This window comes from Megalobrama amblycephala, linkage group LG10 (genome assembly GCF_018812025.1).
Source record: "Megalobrama amblycephala isolate DHTTF-2021 linkage group LG10, ASM1881202v1, whole genome shotgun sequence".
NCBI lineage: Eukaryota > Metazoa > Chordata > Actinopteri > Cypriniformes > Xenocyprididae > Megalobrama > Megalobrama amblycephala.
In genome coordinates, this window is record NC_063053.1 from 22,739,280 (window position 1) to 22,753,878 (window position 14,599).

Below are 14,599 nucleotides of genomic sequence, written 5' to 3' on the forward strand. Positions count from 1 at the left end.
AACCTCAGCTCTTTGTTACATTTGGCATGATTATATCCCATTACCTATTCATCTCTCACTGAAAGCTTGCCAGAACACACAACCATGCAATTGTGCAACTGTTGTAACAAGAGCTCTTACTGTGCTATATTGGAACCGTCAAGGCCTACAGGGTGAAAATGTTTCTCAGCCATGCGGATTTAACGTCATATTTCTGCTTTAATATCATTGAAAGGCGCTTCTAAGACCTTGCTGACCTGAAATGCAGTGTTTTGTGAACGTTTCTCATAGTGAAATCTTCTCGCACGTTTAAGAATAGTTGTCTTTAATCACAGAGAGAAGTTTCCTCAACCACAGTGTTTATTTTTACAGCTGAACTGCCGCCTCAGGCTAATTGTTTTCTTTTTCCCCAGAGGGCAGTCTGTTTTCTTGCGGCTGAGCACTCAAGCGACTTGCTATCTCATCCGAGTCCTACTTTAAGGAACAGGTTGTCGCTTGGGCTGTTTAATTACTGCCATCTTAAAGTGAAGTGTAGGGGAGAGCTATCTCTGAGCCGTTTTGGAGATGACTTTTAATTACAGGCTTAGAGATGATCTACGGCCGTTGCGCCGACTCTCTTTTTTTCATTCCCGGGGCAGAGAATGGCTACATGGGAACAGGAGTGAGAATGCGAAAGAACCCGCCGTAAATACATTGGCCAATGGAGCAGTCTGCAAACACAATCCCCCACCCAGACAGTCCGAGGAGTTTTGGGGCCAAGCCGCTCTGCTTTTATTGAGACAGAGTGTCCTGCCACAAGCTAATGTTAGTCTCTCTAAAAGACCCAGTGGAGTTTTAAAGCTGCTGTTTGTTGTTTGCATGGCTTGGCATTAAATAATCAGACAAGAAGTTGTCGGCAGTTCCCTTTTCCCCAGTGGACTGGAGCGAACTTTTAAAACGCAGTTTATGAAAGGGTGACCTTTCAGCAACGAATGCCCTGAAAAACAACAACTTTCTCAAAGTTTTGATAAGTACTTTGAGTAAATTATGGCAAATTATACTTTAGAAAATCACTACACATTGTTTTTGTGTGGTGTTGCCTTTATTACAGAATGCACTTTTGAGAACATGAGAGAATTGGAAAAGCAAACTCTTTCTAAAAGAGGTGTTGGTGAATATCATTTGATTTTTTCAGAGTAAACGAGAACAGTTTCTGCTCCGTTTATCAAAATAACGGCATTAAATTAAAATTGTTTAGAAAATAGTCATGAAATGACTGACTTGTTATTCATTTTGTCCATGATAACTTATCTCACTCAAATGCATATTATCCACAAATAAACATAAACTTACATTTTGCAAAGACAATGAAGTAAATGCACAGGTATATGTATATACTGGCATTTGGTGACAGGCTATATTTTTCTCTTTCAGGTGTTTGTATGGCTGGCAGGGTCTGTACTGCGATAAATGCATCCCTCACCCGGGCTGTGTACACGGGACCTGCAATGAACCCTGGCAGTGCCTCTGTGAAACGAACTGGGGTGGACAACTCTGTGACAAAGGTAAGCACACTTTCATTTTATTTATTCTGACTCTGTTTTGCTTTCTAACATTCATTACTAATACTGAATGTTCTTACCTCTCAGATCTAAACTACTGTGGAACTCACCAGCCGTGTCTGAATGGAGGAACATGCAGCAATACAGGGCCTGATAAGTACCATTGCTCTTGTGAAGACGGCTACTCTGGGGTCAACTGTGAACGAGGTGAGTCTGTCATGCTGCAGTGGTTCAGTTTGCAGATTTTGGACAAGAATGTCCACTTAGATCTGTCCGACTGATCTTAAAAGCGGTTGAAAAGTGTTTTTATGTGCACTTTAGGGGTGGATTTATCTAAAATAGTTGATATTACAATAATAAACCAATTGGAAATGGCGATTCTTGCCATTCTTGTTAGTGAACAAATTGTTGGCAGTACCATCTGAGGCTGATACTAATTGTTTTGTGCAGCTTTCTGAAGCGTACGTTCCTTTTTCTTTGGTCCTGTCCCAAATGTCACACTTCATATGCACTTACGGTCTTGTGGACTTGCAATGGCCACTGTGTGCATGTGATTGTGAAGTCCACAAGACCGTAGGGTGTCCCATTTGTCATTTTAGGTTCTATATGCGTCCTTGATGCGCACTTTTGTAGAGCTGCACTGAAGCGAGCTCTGCAGCAGACTTCTACCCAGCAGTCAAAGCAGCGTTACGTCATGAAAGTGCAGACTCGTAGAAAGACAACGAGCGCTTAGGGTGACATTTGGGACAGGGCCTTTTTGTCATTCTCATTCCTGCCAGTCCATTTGAAGGTCTCCACTGTTGTATTTTTTATTTAAATATGGTGTGTTTGAAGTTTGTAATGCTTGTAAAAAGCTCTAAATGAATTTTGATTTGAATTTAGAGTTGGTTCTGGTCATTAGGTTTAAGTTTCAGAGAAGGAGTTTCATCAAGAGTATAACTAATAGTCTTTGTCATTCTATTGGAACTGAATAACTAAAGCATAAAATTGTGATGTTTCGGTTAGTGCACGTTTTATATATAATTAGAGTTGGACTGATGCACAAGAATCACTTCATTCACTGTCAGAAAAATGTGCAAAAGTAGTACCTTTATGGGGAAAACAGCTTGTGACTTGAGCAGTGCCCTTAAAGTTATGACCTATCTACCCCTAAAAGATGCATACTACTACCTTAGTGTAGTAACATGAACCGACATATAACATTAAGGTACTACTTTGAACATTTTAGGGCTAAATAAGTTACAAAGTTGTCTTTTTGAGGATACTGCCCCAGTAACAAGCTGCTAAAGGTAATTTTTTTTTTCTGAGAGTGTGTTTATTGTAGCAGTATAAACCAAAAGATTTACTATCTTTCCCTGTTTATGACCCTGAAACATAATGATACTGTAGCTGCTTGAAACCTAATACAGCAGTTTAGAGATGTAGTCATTCAGCCTGAATTTGATTGTCTCCTTTAATAAATCTTTACAGTCATTATGCGCTGCTTTCTGTGTTTCTGTTGGCACGAGTCCCTTTTATACACAGTGCCATTTTGCTATTGACACCAAGTCAAATTACTGCAGCAATGTCATTGTATTCTGGTATAACTATAGATGGGAAAGAGCGTAGGGAGCCTATGGGGGATCAGATGATGTCAGAGCTCGGGCCTTAACTGTCTACAGTGTCAGGAAGGGCGCCCAGGTCTGCTAATCCTCTGTTATGATATGTGCTGCCAGTGGATCTCGTCTGTTTTGACAGTCAATGGCTGGATGGGTATAGTGATGAAATCTGCCAGATGGACCGTCATGGCTTTTTTCCCCTTCCCCATCCTCCTCTCGTATTCATATGATCCCCATTCGAGCCTTTAGGGTGGTGATAACCTCCTGGGGCAATGTGAAGAAATCTTTCCTATCCAAACCATTGGAGGAATCGTTCAGTCTTGAGCAGGGAGATAAAAGCTAAACTAACTGTTAAGTTAAAGGGGTCAGTCATGTGACTACAGTCTAAAGGTCAGATCAACATGCTCTGGTCACTATAGAGGTGGACTTGAGAGCACATTAGTTCACTCAAAAATGAAATCCGTGTCTTCATTTTACATATCCTGGGTTTACCAAGGCTGCATTTATTTGATCAAAAACACAGTAAGATAGAAAAATTGTGAAATGTTATTACAATTCAAAATAAATTTTAAATTTTAAAATACATGCTGCTCACATATTATTGTACAGGGATGCAAACATGTCACCTTTCAGTGAAATTTGCTGTTTTTAATCCAAAATACTGTAGTTCATTTGTGTAGATTTGATGAGTTTTTAAAATGTTAATGTTTTTTTTTATTTAATTTACAGTACCATTATAGTACCAACTCAGTTCTGTACCCGCTGAAAGGCGATTTGCTTTCAAACGCTCCTATGCGTATTTTTGTGTGCGTGCTCTGGTTTCTAATTACAAAAAAGTTTTCAATTTATGTGTTTTTGCAGCATTGAGTATTGTAGCCAATCACAGGCATGTCTGTTGAAAGCAATGGCCAATCAGAGGTGTTTACAGCGTACCGTAGGTTAGTCAGAATGCGCTCGTTATCCATCATAACACTGAACGAGTTTTTAAAGTTTACTGATTGTAGCACAGTTTGTGATGAATACAGTGTAATCAGACTTAAGCCATGAAAATGTTAAAAGTAACTGAAATAAACACACGCATGTCAAAACATCTCCAGGGCCCAGAATACACCTCAGACGGTTAAGGCCAGTTCACACCAAGACCAATTTAATGCTGAAAAAGCATTAATAAAATCGTTTCAAACCTATATGACTCTCTTTCTTCTGTGAATATATAATGATTATATGTCTTCACAAGAGAGCCGTATATGTTTGAAACTGCATACCGCAAACGAGTGAGACTATGTGCTTGCATCCACAGCTGAACACGCCTGTCTGTCCAACCCATGTGCGAATGGAGGGACATGCAAGGAGACCAGTCAGGGTTACGAGTGTCAATGTGCAGTCGGCTGGAGCGGACCATCGTGTGAAATAAGTAAGGCGGCACACAAACGTGCTTTTTACAGTAATTCAAACCAAAGATGTCAAGTTGCCAAACAACACTGTGTATCTAACCTGCTCTGTTCTATAGATGTGGACGACTGTACGCCCAACCCATGCAAACACGGAGGCACCTGTCAGGATTTGGTCAATGGCTTTAAATGTACCTGCCCTCCTCACTGGACCGGCAAAATGTGTCTGATTGGTGAGAGATTACTTCATTATTTAACTGTATTTTTCCTAAACATGTACATGCTTTTAAGTTATTCATAAAAATTATTTTCAAAGATGCCAATGAATGTGAGGACAAGCCATGTGTGAATGCCAAGTCATGCCACAATCTGATTGGTGGATATTTCTGCGAGTGTCTCCCTGGCTGGACGGGTCAGAATTGTGATATAAGTGAGTATAACAATTTGATTTTCTTTTTAGCTCTGTATGTTTGCATGGATTTCGATCTGCACAGTGTTTTCAGGTTATAAATTCAGACCCATTTCTCTCATTTTTTAGACATAAATGACTGCCAGGGTCAGTGTTTGAATGGAGGAACTTGCAAGGTAAGAGATCTCCTGATCTGAGTTCACTTTTTGTAGTCTTTGTTTTTGTTGACAGTCTTTGACCCTTAAAAATAAAAATGAGCCCTTTAGCCCTTTGACTTTTGGAGTCAAATTAATAAATTTATTCAGGATGGATGCATTAAATTGATCAAAAGTGACATTAAAAACATTTATAAGATTAATATTTCAAATAAATGCTGTTTTTTGACATTTCTATTCATTAAAAAATCCTGAAAAAAATGTTTCCACAAAATATAAAGCAGCACAACTGTTTTCAACATTGGTAATTAAAATAAATGTTTTCTTGAGCACTAAATCAGCATATTAGAATGATTTCTGAAAGATCATGTGACAAGGATCAAGACTGGAGTAATGATGCTGAAAATTCAGCATTGCCAGCACAAGAATAAATTACATTATAAAATATCAATATATTATAAAATACATAAAATACAACACCAAACTTTTGAATGGTAGTGTCAAGATCTGCCCACTTAAGCAGGAAGGGGCTGGCATTTCAGACTGGCATGTAAAGCAGGCATGTTATTTTGTACACGATGTTTAGATATGGGTTTATCTGAAACTGGATATAACGTTAACAAAGTGGAATGTACAGGTGTACTCAACGATATCCCCTATAATTGCTACAGACTGCTCCAAACAAAACTCCCCAATCCCTTCAGATTTAATGCCATGAACCTCTCAAACTTTGACAAATCCAGTGACTAGTTCGTCTTCAAAAGGGCTCATTGTAGAAGCCTGGAAACTGTAAACATCCAGAACAGGAAACATGAACAGTTCATGGGTGTATTGTCTAAGACTGACATCTTGATACCACTCATTCTCAGAAGTGCTGTACGAAAAATGTAGTGCCAGGAAAGTGTGTCTATGATTTTGGCAGAGAGATTATTTGACCTTCGTCACTTCAGTACACAGAAAAAAATTGAATGCTCGCTCTTTTCTTTACAAGGATTTGGTGAATGGTTACCGCTGTCTTTGCCCTCCTGGCTACTCGGGGGAACACTGTGAGAAGGACGTGGATGAGTGCGCTAGCAGTCCCTGCCTGAACGGTGGTCGGTGTCAGGATGAAGCCAATGGATTTCAGTGCCTGTGTCCCGCTGGCTTCTCGGGTCAGCTGTGTCAGGTTAGAGAAACTCCTGTATCTTTGTAACAGTAACAGCATATACAGTATATTTATTTTTGACCTCAAAAAACAAAAGCTTTATTTTAAAATTATTCATAACAAATGAATAAATCTTGTATCAGTACCGAGTCAGCCTCATATTATGTAATGCTAAAGCTAAAAATAACATTCAAAACACTTTTAAATGAATGCATCCTTGTCGAATAAAAGTATTAATTTCTTTAAAAAAAAAAAACCCTACATTTTCTCAACCTAAATTTTGAAACAGTAGTGTATACCTTCATCCACCCAGCTCTAGTTGTACCCCAAAGAAAGACAGAGACAAAGAAAGAAGGGCTAGGTTTGAGACAGGCAGGGTTTGGCTAGCTCTTTAAAATATTCTTCTATTTGTTTTTATTCTCCTGAGCGTTTTGGTACGCTTTTTCCTGGCAGACGCCGTGTCGAGGCTGTTGAGGGTTGCTCTGTTTTCTAAGAATCCAAAAATGCCTGGATATCATTTTCCCCTCATCATTGAGCTCTCTTTTCTCCTCTTGTAAATCTTTCTCCGGTATAGCTGGATATCGATTACTGCCAGCCCAACCCATGTCAGAACGGGGCGCAGTGTTTCAACCTGGCCTCGGACTACTTCTGCAAATGCCCCGATGACTACGAGGGTAAAAACTGCTCTCACCTGAAGGACCATTGTCGAACCACATCATGCCAAGGTGAGAAATCTCAGTCTCCGGGACGGATCCTGTCTCAGTATCTCTTTGTAAAGCGCCTCTGAAACCCATAGTAAGCTGATCTACCAGTTGCATGCCATTGTTCAGCTGCTGAGTAAAACGAGATTACAGGCCCGTGGACTCTCCCACCACCTTCAGGGGGAAAGATGAGAAAAAAGAACTCATATTTTGTTACATGAGGCTTTTTCAGCCCATACTGAGCTATTTGACAGTAACCTCTCTGGACACACAGCTCACATACACACAGTCTCTCAAACGCTTTCCCCATTCCCAAATCCTCCTGAACATTTGCCAGCTTCTTAACAGCTCTGTGTGTGTTCTCCGTGGTTATGACTTGGTGGGATTCTCTGCCTTGGATGTTTTAAAGTGTGTGTGTGTGTGTGTGTTTGAGGAGAGGCAAACCCCACAGCTAGATAAGCCCATCAGGTTTCTTTTTGAGCAGAATCAGGGCTTATGTGCATTAGAAGGCCTCCTCACACACTCTTTCTGCAAAAGCAGATGTAAAAACGGGATTTGCTTTGTAAAGTGAACCAAAAAAATATCCAAATAAATTGCCTGGATAAGCGGAAGAATGGGTAGTGCGCAAGCTTTGATAGATTTTGTGTCATTTGATGTCGGTCTGCAAAGAACCCAGAGATTTAACAGCTGGATTTTGTTCTTTCAATGAAACCTTAACAGTGATTGACAGCTGCACTGTTGCCGTGGCATCCAACAGTACGCCGGACGGGCTGCGATATATCTCCTCAAACGTCTGTGGCCCTCACGGACGCTGCAGAAGCCAGGCTGGAGGCCAGTTTACCTGCGAGTGTCAGGAAGGTTTCAGAGGCACCTACTGCCATGAAAGTAAGACTGAACATATTATTCTGGATATAATAATATGAACGTATTATTGGATGCATTCTAGGGATGGACTATTTTGTCTAATTAAATTTAAATATGAAACAAAAAGTGAATTCAGGCATCACAACATTACAGTGACAATTGCATGCACAATTAAATATCCAATACTGGCTATTAACCAACAGGAAACAACATATTTTGCACTCTTACTGGATTATTCACATGGTCTCAGATGATCCCTAAATTATATGGCGTCTATGGTCATTTTTCAGATATAAATGACTGTGAAAGTAACCCATGTCGCAACGGTGGAACTTGCATCGATAAGGTGAACGTTTATCAGTGCATTTGTGCTGACGGTTGGGAAGGAGTTCACTGCGAAATCAGTGAGTTCACTTGAATAGATTTTTCTTTGCTTAAACTAAATGTTTGTTCTTCTTGGAGTGTATTTTCTCATTCTTTTCTCCCCATTTTTTCAGACATAGATGACTGCAGCTTGAACCCCTGCCTGAACAAGGGAGCATGTCAAGACCTGGTGAACGATTTCTACTGCGAATGTAGAAATGGCTGGAAGGGAAAAACCTGCCACTCCCGTACGAAACACTATTTTAATGACCCACCCAGTTTGTTGAGTTTTTGTTTGTGTGCTAGCATGTATGCATGGAGTAAAAAATACTATTGGATCAACTGTAATTTCAGGTGATAGCCAATGTGACGAAGCCACATGCAACAATGGAGGTACATGCCATGATGAAGGCGACATCTTCAAATGCAGGTGCTCACCTGGCTGGGAAGGTGCCACATGTAACATAGGTCAGTTTGGGTGATGCCCCTTTACTTTCTCTCTCTCTTTAGAATGTGATACAGCTCATGTGCATATGGCCTTTACAAAAGTACAGCAGATCGCACAAACCCCTGTGCCATGCTTCCTGCTGCAAAGTCATACTTTTACATGAAATTGCACTTTGGCCGACAAGCTATAGTGCAGCAAATCATTTGGTACATATTTGCTGCATGTATTTTTTGCAAGTGCTTCAGAACCTTTCGTATCGCTCCTTTCTAGAATGCTATGGCCATTTAAATTTCCAAAACTTAATATCATTCTAGCTCACAGATTGGATTCTCACTCTATTTCTAATAAAGCGTTGGCAGTAATTTGCTTCAAATAGCACGGTGTGTAAAATAACACCTTCACATTTTGGGACGAACATTTTTCCACAAATTTGCTTGATGCAGAAAATATCGTCAGCTCCAATTCTTTGATGGGAAATTCAGTTGGAACGAGCCTTGGGAAATGTTGTACTTGGTAATACTTCAAGATGTAGCGGGTCTGTTTTAAGTGTGGCAGTCTTGTTGTGGTTGCAGTCGTGTTGATCTGTTCAGTTCAAAGGGTTCTGACCTCTCTTGTGGTTCCTCTGCAGCCAAGAACAGCAGCTGTCTGCCCAACCCATGTGAGAACGGAGGCACCTGTGTGGTCAACGGCGACTCCTTCAATTGCGTCTGCAAGGAAGGCTGGGAAGGATCCACCTGCACCGAGAGTGAGTAGTGCTTCCTGTGACCGATAGCTGCAGTGTAACTTCCTAGGTAGATTTAAAGTGGAAGAGGGAGTCATTTTACTCATAAAAGTACATTTTTCAACCCTCATTTAGTCTGAGAATAAAGCAAGGATTCATTTCCCTGGCTTTGTCTTGCTCGTTCTTTTCCATTCTCTTTCTCTAAACCCACCTCACCCTGGCTGGACATTGTCGGCTGCTGCCAGCTATGAAGGGAAAAATTTAAATGAGGGAAAGTGGAGACAGATGTCCCCCCCCCCTCCTCCTCAAGCCCACCACCTCTCCTCTACTTCTCCTTTTTTTTTTTGTCCTCTTGATGTGCCTTTCTCATGTATTGTTGTACACCTCTCAATCTGTGAGAACGGAGAAATCTGGAGTCCTAAAAAATTAAGAGAGAAGAAAAGCTGGAGACAGCGAGTCAGTTAGCAACCGAGTAATCAGCGACCTTGCCAAGCTGGACGCCCACGCGAGAACGCAGACGCACGCGCACACCGACACAAGCTCTGACATGTTCACTGTTGTGTTCGTTCTTATGTGCTCACATGGGTGTGAAGTGAAACAAACCCTCCTCTCTCTCTCTCTCTCTCTCTTTCAGATACCAACGACTGCAACCCACACCCATGGTAAGTCCTGGCAAAACATTTACACACACAGCCTGCCGCTGTAAACAGGCCCGTACAGCTGTGCCGCACTTTCTCACACTCTCTCACAGTGCTGGGAAACAGGCACTCCCATAGCTTCTGTCATTCCAAGGGTGCGTTAAGCTTGCTGTCTATTGTGCTTTTGACATCGTGGTTCATCTGCTCGAGAAGTTGTCTAAGCAAGATTGTGAGTTGTCAGAGTTCACAATAACATAACGTATCCCATCAAATCTATTAGCATAAGCTTGATAAGGATTTTGTGTTATTTTGAAACGGGATCCTTTTTGTTAAACACCTGCAAATAGCGAGTGCAATGATCAAATTAACTTGGGATAATTGGATTCACCGGTTTTTTTTTTTACATAGCCGTTGTAAAAGCTGCATGTCAACATGCCAGCTAATACTCTGCTTTGGCGCTTGGCGAGTGCTACTTTTGGACCCTGTTTAAAGTGCTGTAATGATGGCTGAATTGAACTGCGCCTGACCCTCCGTCTTTCTCTCTCCACAGCTACAACAGCGGGACGTGTGTGGATGGTGAAAACTGGTACCGTTGCGAGTGTGCTCCCGGTTTCGCTGGGCCAGACTGTCGCATAAGTGAGTTTTAGATGACGCCTGATCTTCTTGGCTGTCAGCCCTGTTAATGTGCAACACATCTCTTCAAAAACAAACAGAGCTGGAGCGAAATGCACAGTCTAGCCATCCAATTAGCCAGCCCTCTGGGCAGAATGCCAACGACACAGCAAGCACCGTCCATGCATTCTGCAGCGCTGATGTTCACGGCCCCTCGGGAGAAACTTTTCTCGCAGTGACCGAAAGCCAATCAGCCTGGTTATCCAGCACTGATTACAGAGCTCGTTTTTCTTTGAAAAGCTTTCATCTGGCTGCCCAAGACATACCTCAGGCTTTACTGTTTGATGCATCCAAACCTGCAAATGAGCTCATGACGTTACTGTCGGCTGAGCTCAAGATGATATAGTCCATCAGGATACGGTGTTCAGTCAAACTTGTCTCAATCAAAATTCTCACTTAAAGCAGAACTAAGTAACTTTTTTACCTTCATAAATAGTTTTCTAAGTCCTTACAATGGTTAATTGACTTGTAGTGGTGTGTTTGAGGCATGCACTGTGTTTGTGGCACGTCTACGCCAGAAAACAGCACTTGTAAGTTGAGCTGCGCCGACCCGACACAATCTCGCCTCATGTTCACGCGAGAGTGACAAAATGCTTTACGGTAATTCAAAAACAATGTATATATTATGACTTTATAAGACAATTTCGAAAATTACCCACCTCCATCGAGATTCTTTGCAAAACTACTGCGCTGGTGAGCGCTGTAGTCCAGAGCTGCGCTTGGAGTATTTACGACATTGTGATTCACTGAAGGAACCTGTAGGGGGAGCTTAGCAAATCTTACTGAGTTCCGCTTTAACATCCTTAAAACGATGTATATTATCCTCATAAGCAAGATTGTATGACAGTTTTGTCTTGAAACGATCTATAATTCAAGATATTCTTGGAAAACAAGCCTTTAATATTGTTAGAAGTCTTGCTTATTAGGTAAATCTATACATTTGTAACAATATTCAGATATTTTTCTTGGTAAACATGACTGTACCTGTGGCTATTCATGCTATTGGAATGCTTTAGGGACATTCAGAGCGTGATTCCTAACAGACTCTCTTCATTCTTTCAGATATAAATGAGTGTCAATCTTCTCCCTGTGCATTTGGCTCGACCTGCGTAGATGAAATTAATGGTTACCGCTGCCTTTGCCCACCTGGAAGATCAGGACCAGAGTGTCAGGAAGGTGAGAGTCATATAAGCTTGTGTAAACTGGCAACAAACTGCATAACTACCAACCTCACCTGTCCCCTCAGGAGACCATAAATTCTTCTTGAAAAGAAAACCAAGACTCGCACCTCTAAAACCCTTAATTTCCAAAGCAATAACTTAACCCTGTTAAGTTGTCAAAAAAAAAAATCTCATCAATATTTGACTTTGGGCTGCACAATTTTTCACTCAAAAAGATCAAACCTCTTTCTTGCCATGTCATAATCTTCTGTTGGTGTCATTCACAGTTATTGGGAGAACCTGCATTGCTAATGGACAAGTAACTGCTGATGGCAGCAAATGGGAGGAAAACTGCAACCTCTGCCAATGTCAAAATGGAAGGATTCAGTGCACCATGGTAACTTAGCTGCCACTTCATCATATTCTAGAGGCATTTAGTAATATTTCTCTTAATTATGCCAACAAAATGCATATCGTTTGGCTCTTTTTTTTGTTTAGATGTGGTGTGGACCAAAGTCATGCCGGGCAGGAAAGACCAGAGGTGGGTGTCCTGCTGGCCAATCCTGTGTTCCCATCAAGGAAGAGCACTGCTTCGTCAAACCCTGTCCTAGTCTGGGAGAGTGCTGGCCTCCTGCACCCCCTCCACCCTCCAAATGCCACGCCAGCTTCTCTTACCAAGACGACAGCTGCGCCAACATCACGTTCACCTTTAACAAGGAGAACATGCCTCAAGTGAGTTATACTTTTTAGAGGAGAGCGATTGAATTATGAGCTTTTGAGCTGTTTTCCCCCTTCTCCAAATATCTCCTCCACCCTTCTCTAATTCGGTGGAGAACCGAGAGCGCAGTGAGGCGTGAAAGATCAGGTTCTCTTCATTTAGGAGACAACGTTCCTCGTGGGTGAAGTTTTCCAGGCTAGTTGGATTCTCACAAGCTTTGTTGTCATATCCAAACATTTTTTCTTCAGATGAAAAAAAAAAAAAAAAAAAAAAAAAAAAAAAAAAAAAATCGCAAGAAATACATCTTGTACAATAAGCCCTGGCTTGGTATCCCTTTGGCATTCCTGAGCTAATATCCCATAACGGTTTAATACTTAGGCAGTCACTGTATGAGAACAGAGTTTGAGAAACACCGCTGGCGGCTGCCTACCAGCCAGTCTGAATTGCTGAACGAGAGACAAGCGAGTGCAACAAAGGACAGCGACGAGCATTAAAAAAAACACAGTTCTTCTTCTAATGTGCTACAGAAACAAGGGAGGGGTGTATAGGATTAATATTTTTTATAAGGGAAGAACCTTACCGTCTTTGTCTCTTTTTTACTTCCAACCGACCGAATCTTTCATTTTGTTCTTTTCACCCTGCCCACAATGTCTGCTTTGCTATGGGAGACGAAGCTAAAACCGAGGAGCAGTCTTGGGGATTTGGATGCATATTGCAGTAATTATTTACTTGGAATGGGTTTTAATATGGACAAACTCATAATAGATCCTTCTATTCTGACAGGGCTTGAGTGTGGAACATGTATGTAATGAGCTGAGGCACTGGTACCTGCTGAAGAACCTCACGGCAGAGTATGCCGTGTCCATCACCTGTGAGCCATCTTCTTCAGCTAGCAACGAGATTCACGTTAGCATCGTAAGTAACATTTTTCAAAAGAATTCAATGGTTCTAACATTACATTTAAAGATGTTCCTTTAGCTCTAACACAAGTTTCTAGTTTTCTGGAAGACCTTGCTGGTTCAGATGTCTTTAATTAAGGTTGCAACTAAACTCTTCAGGAAGGTGGACACCCCTTGTTTAAAGGAATAGTTTAATCAAAAATTAGAATTCATGTCGTTCCAAACCTGTATGATTCCTTTCTTCTCTGGAACACATTGAAAGTCAGTAGGGTCCAGACAGAGTTGTTTTGGACCCCACTGACTTCCATTTTTAAAATTATTTTAATGAAGGCAGAATTTGTCGAAAAGAACATTTTTATGATATTAATGAGTCTTTTTTTTTGTGCAGTCCACAGAAGAACCCAGGTTGGACAGGAGCCCTATTAAAGACATTACAGTTCAAATCATTGACTTGGTGAGCAAGCACAATGGTAACAGCACTATCATCAAAGCTATCACTGGCGTACGGGTTCACCAGACACCAAGCCCCAAAACTGGTAAGCACCTCTCCATTATACTGGACATTGGGTCCATCTTTGCTGAAAGTAGTCGAAAATCAAAGTATTAACGTTTCCACAGTCGAGGCCAGTCTTGTTGAACTGTCTGTCCTTGGTCTGTCTTGCTTGAGCAATGTTAAACTGTCAAAAGAAGCTTTAAGTCATTGAAGCCATGGAATGTTACATCAGCTCTGCCAGTTGGATGGAACTTCAGTTAGACATCAGGGCCCGCTTTATGCATGCTGTTCATCAAAAATGGCGTCCGTTGTTTCTGCCAAGCTGCTTAGTCTCTTCCTCACTTAAGAAACCTTTAAAACATGTGCGCCAGGCTCTGTAGATTGGGCCAAGGGACCGGGTATAAACAGGGTATGTCTTGTCCAAAATAGGAAATTGTTGCTGTTAAATTGATGTGTGGATTATTTTTTCCTACACTATTTCCATTTCCAAATGTTCACCAGTAAATAGGAATAAAATATGCAGCAGCTCTTCTTGAGACAAGTTTCCATTGTAGTCTAGAAGCAGGTCAATGACACTTTTTTTTTTTGTCCAGAATCATTAATTTATTCAAAAGTGCATTTAAAATTCATAGATATAGTGATTTGCAACCACATCTTCTATGATGAGCATGTTTCTTAATTCTGTCCTGATATCACAATGAAGAA

The 14,599-nt window shown here is 41.1% G+C and overlaps 1 protein-coding gene across 1 annotated transcript in view; it reads left to right on the forward strand.

The window, feature by feature from the left end:
* Nucleotides 1–14,599, forward strand: part of jag1b (jagged canonical Notch ligand 1b) — a 32,456-nt gene that overhangs the window by 14,796 nt on the left and 3,061 nt on the right. Inside the window, exons 6-25 of the mRNA XM_048205450.1 lie at nucleotides 1,393–1,523; nucleotides 1,608–1,727; nucleotides 4,419–4,532; nucleotides 4,629–4,742; nucleotides 4,826–4,939; nucleotides 5,048–5,094; nucleotides 6,065–6,238; nucleotides 6,792–6,942; nucleotides 7,639–7,803; nucleotides 8,073–8,186; nucleotides 8,280–8,393; nucleotides 8,500–8,613; nucleotides 9,222–9,338; nucleotides 9,949–9,976; nucleotides 10,503–10,588; nucleotides 11,687–11,800; nucleotides 12,072–12,181; nucleotides 12,283–12,516; nucleotides 13,286–13,417; nucleotides 13,790–13,937. Of these exons, the coding sequence (XP_048061407.1) occupies nucleotides 1,393–1,523; nucleotides 1,608–1,727; nucleotides 4,419–4,532; nucleotides 4,629–4,742; nucleotides 4,826–4,939; nucleotides 5,048–5,094; nucleotides 6,065–6,238; nucleotides 6,792–6,942; nucleotides 7,639–7,803; nucleotides 8,073–8,186; nucleotides 8,280–8,393; nucleotides 8,500–8,613; nucleotides 9,222–9,338; nucleotides 9,949–9,976; nucleotides 10,503–10,588; nucleotides 11,687–11,800; nucleotides 12,072–12,181; nucleotides 12,283–12,516; nucleotides 13,286–13,417; nucleotides 13,790–13,937 (2,441 nt within the window). The remainder of the gene's footprint in view (nucleotides 1–1,392; nucleotides 1,524–1,607; nucleotides 1,728–4,418; nucleotides 4,533–4,628; nucleotides 4,743–4,825; nucleotides 4,940–5,047; nucleotides 5,095–6,064; nucleotides 6,239–6,791; nucleotides 6,943–7,638; nucleotides 7,804–8,072; nucleotides 8,187–8,279; nucleotides 8,394–8,499; nucleotides 8,614–9,221; nucleotides 9,339–9,948; nucleotides 9,977–10,502; nucleotides 10,589–11,686; nucleotides 11,801–12,071; nucleotides 12,182–12,282; nucleotides 12,517–13,285; nucleotides 13,418–13,789; nucleotides 13,938–14,599) is intronic.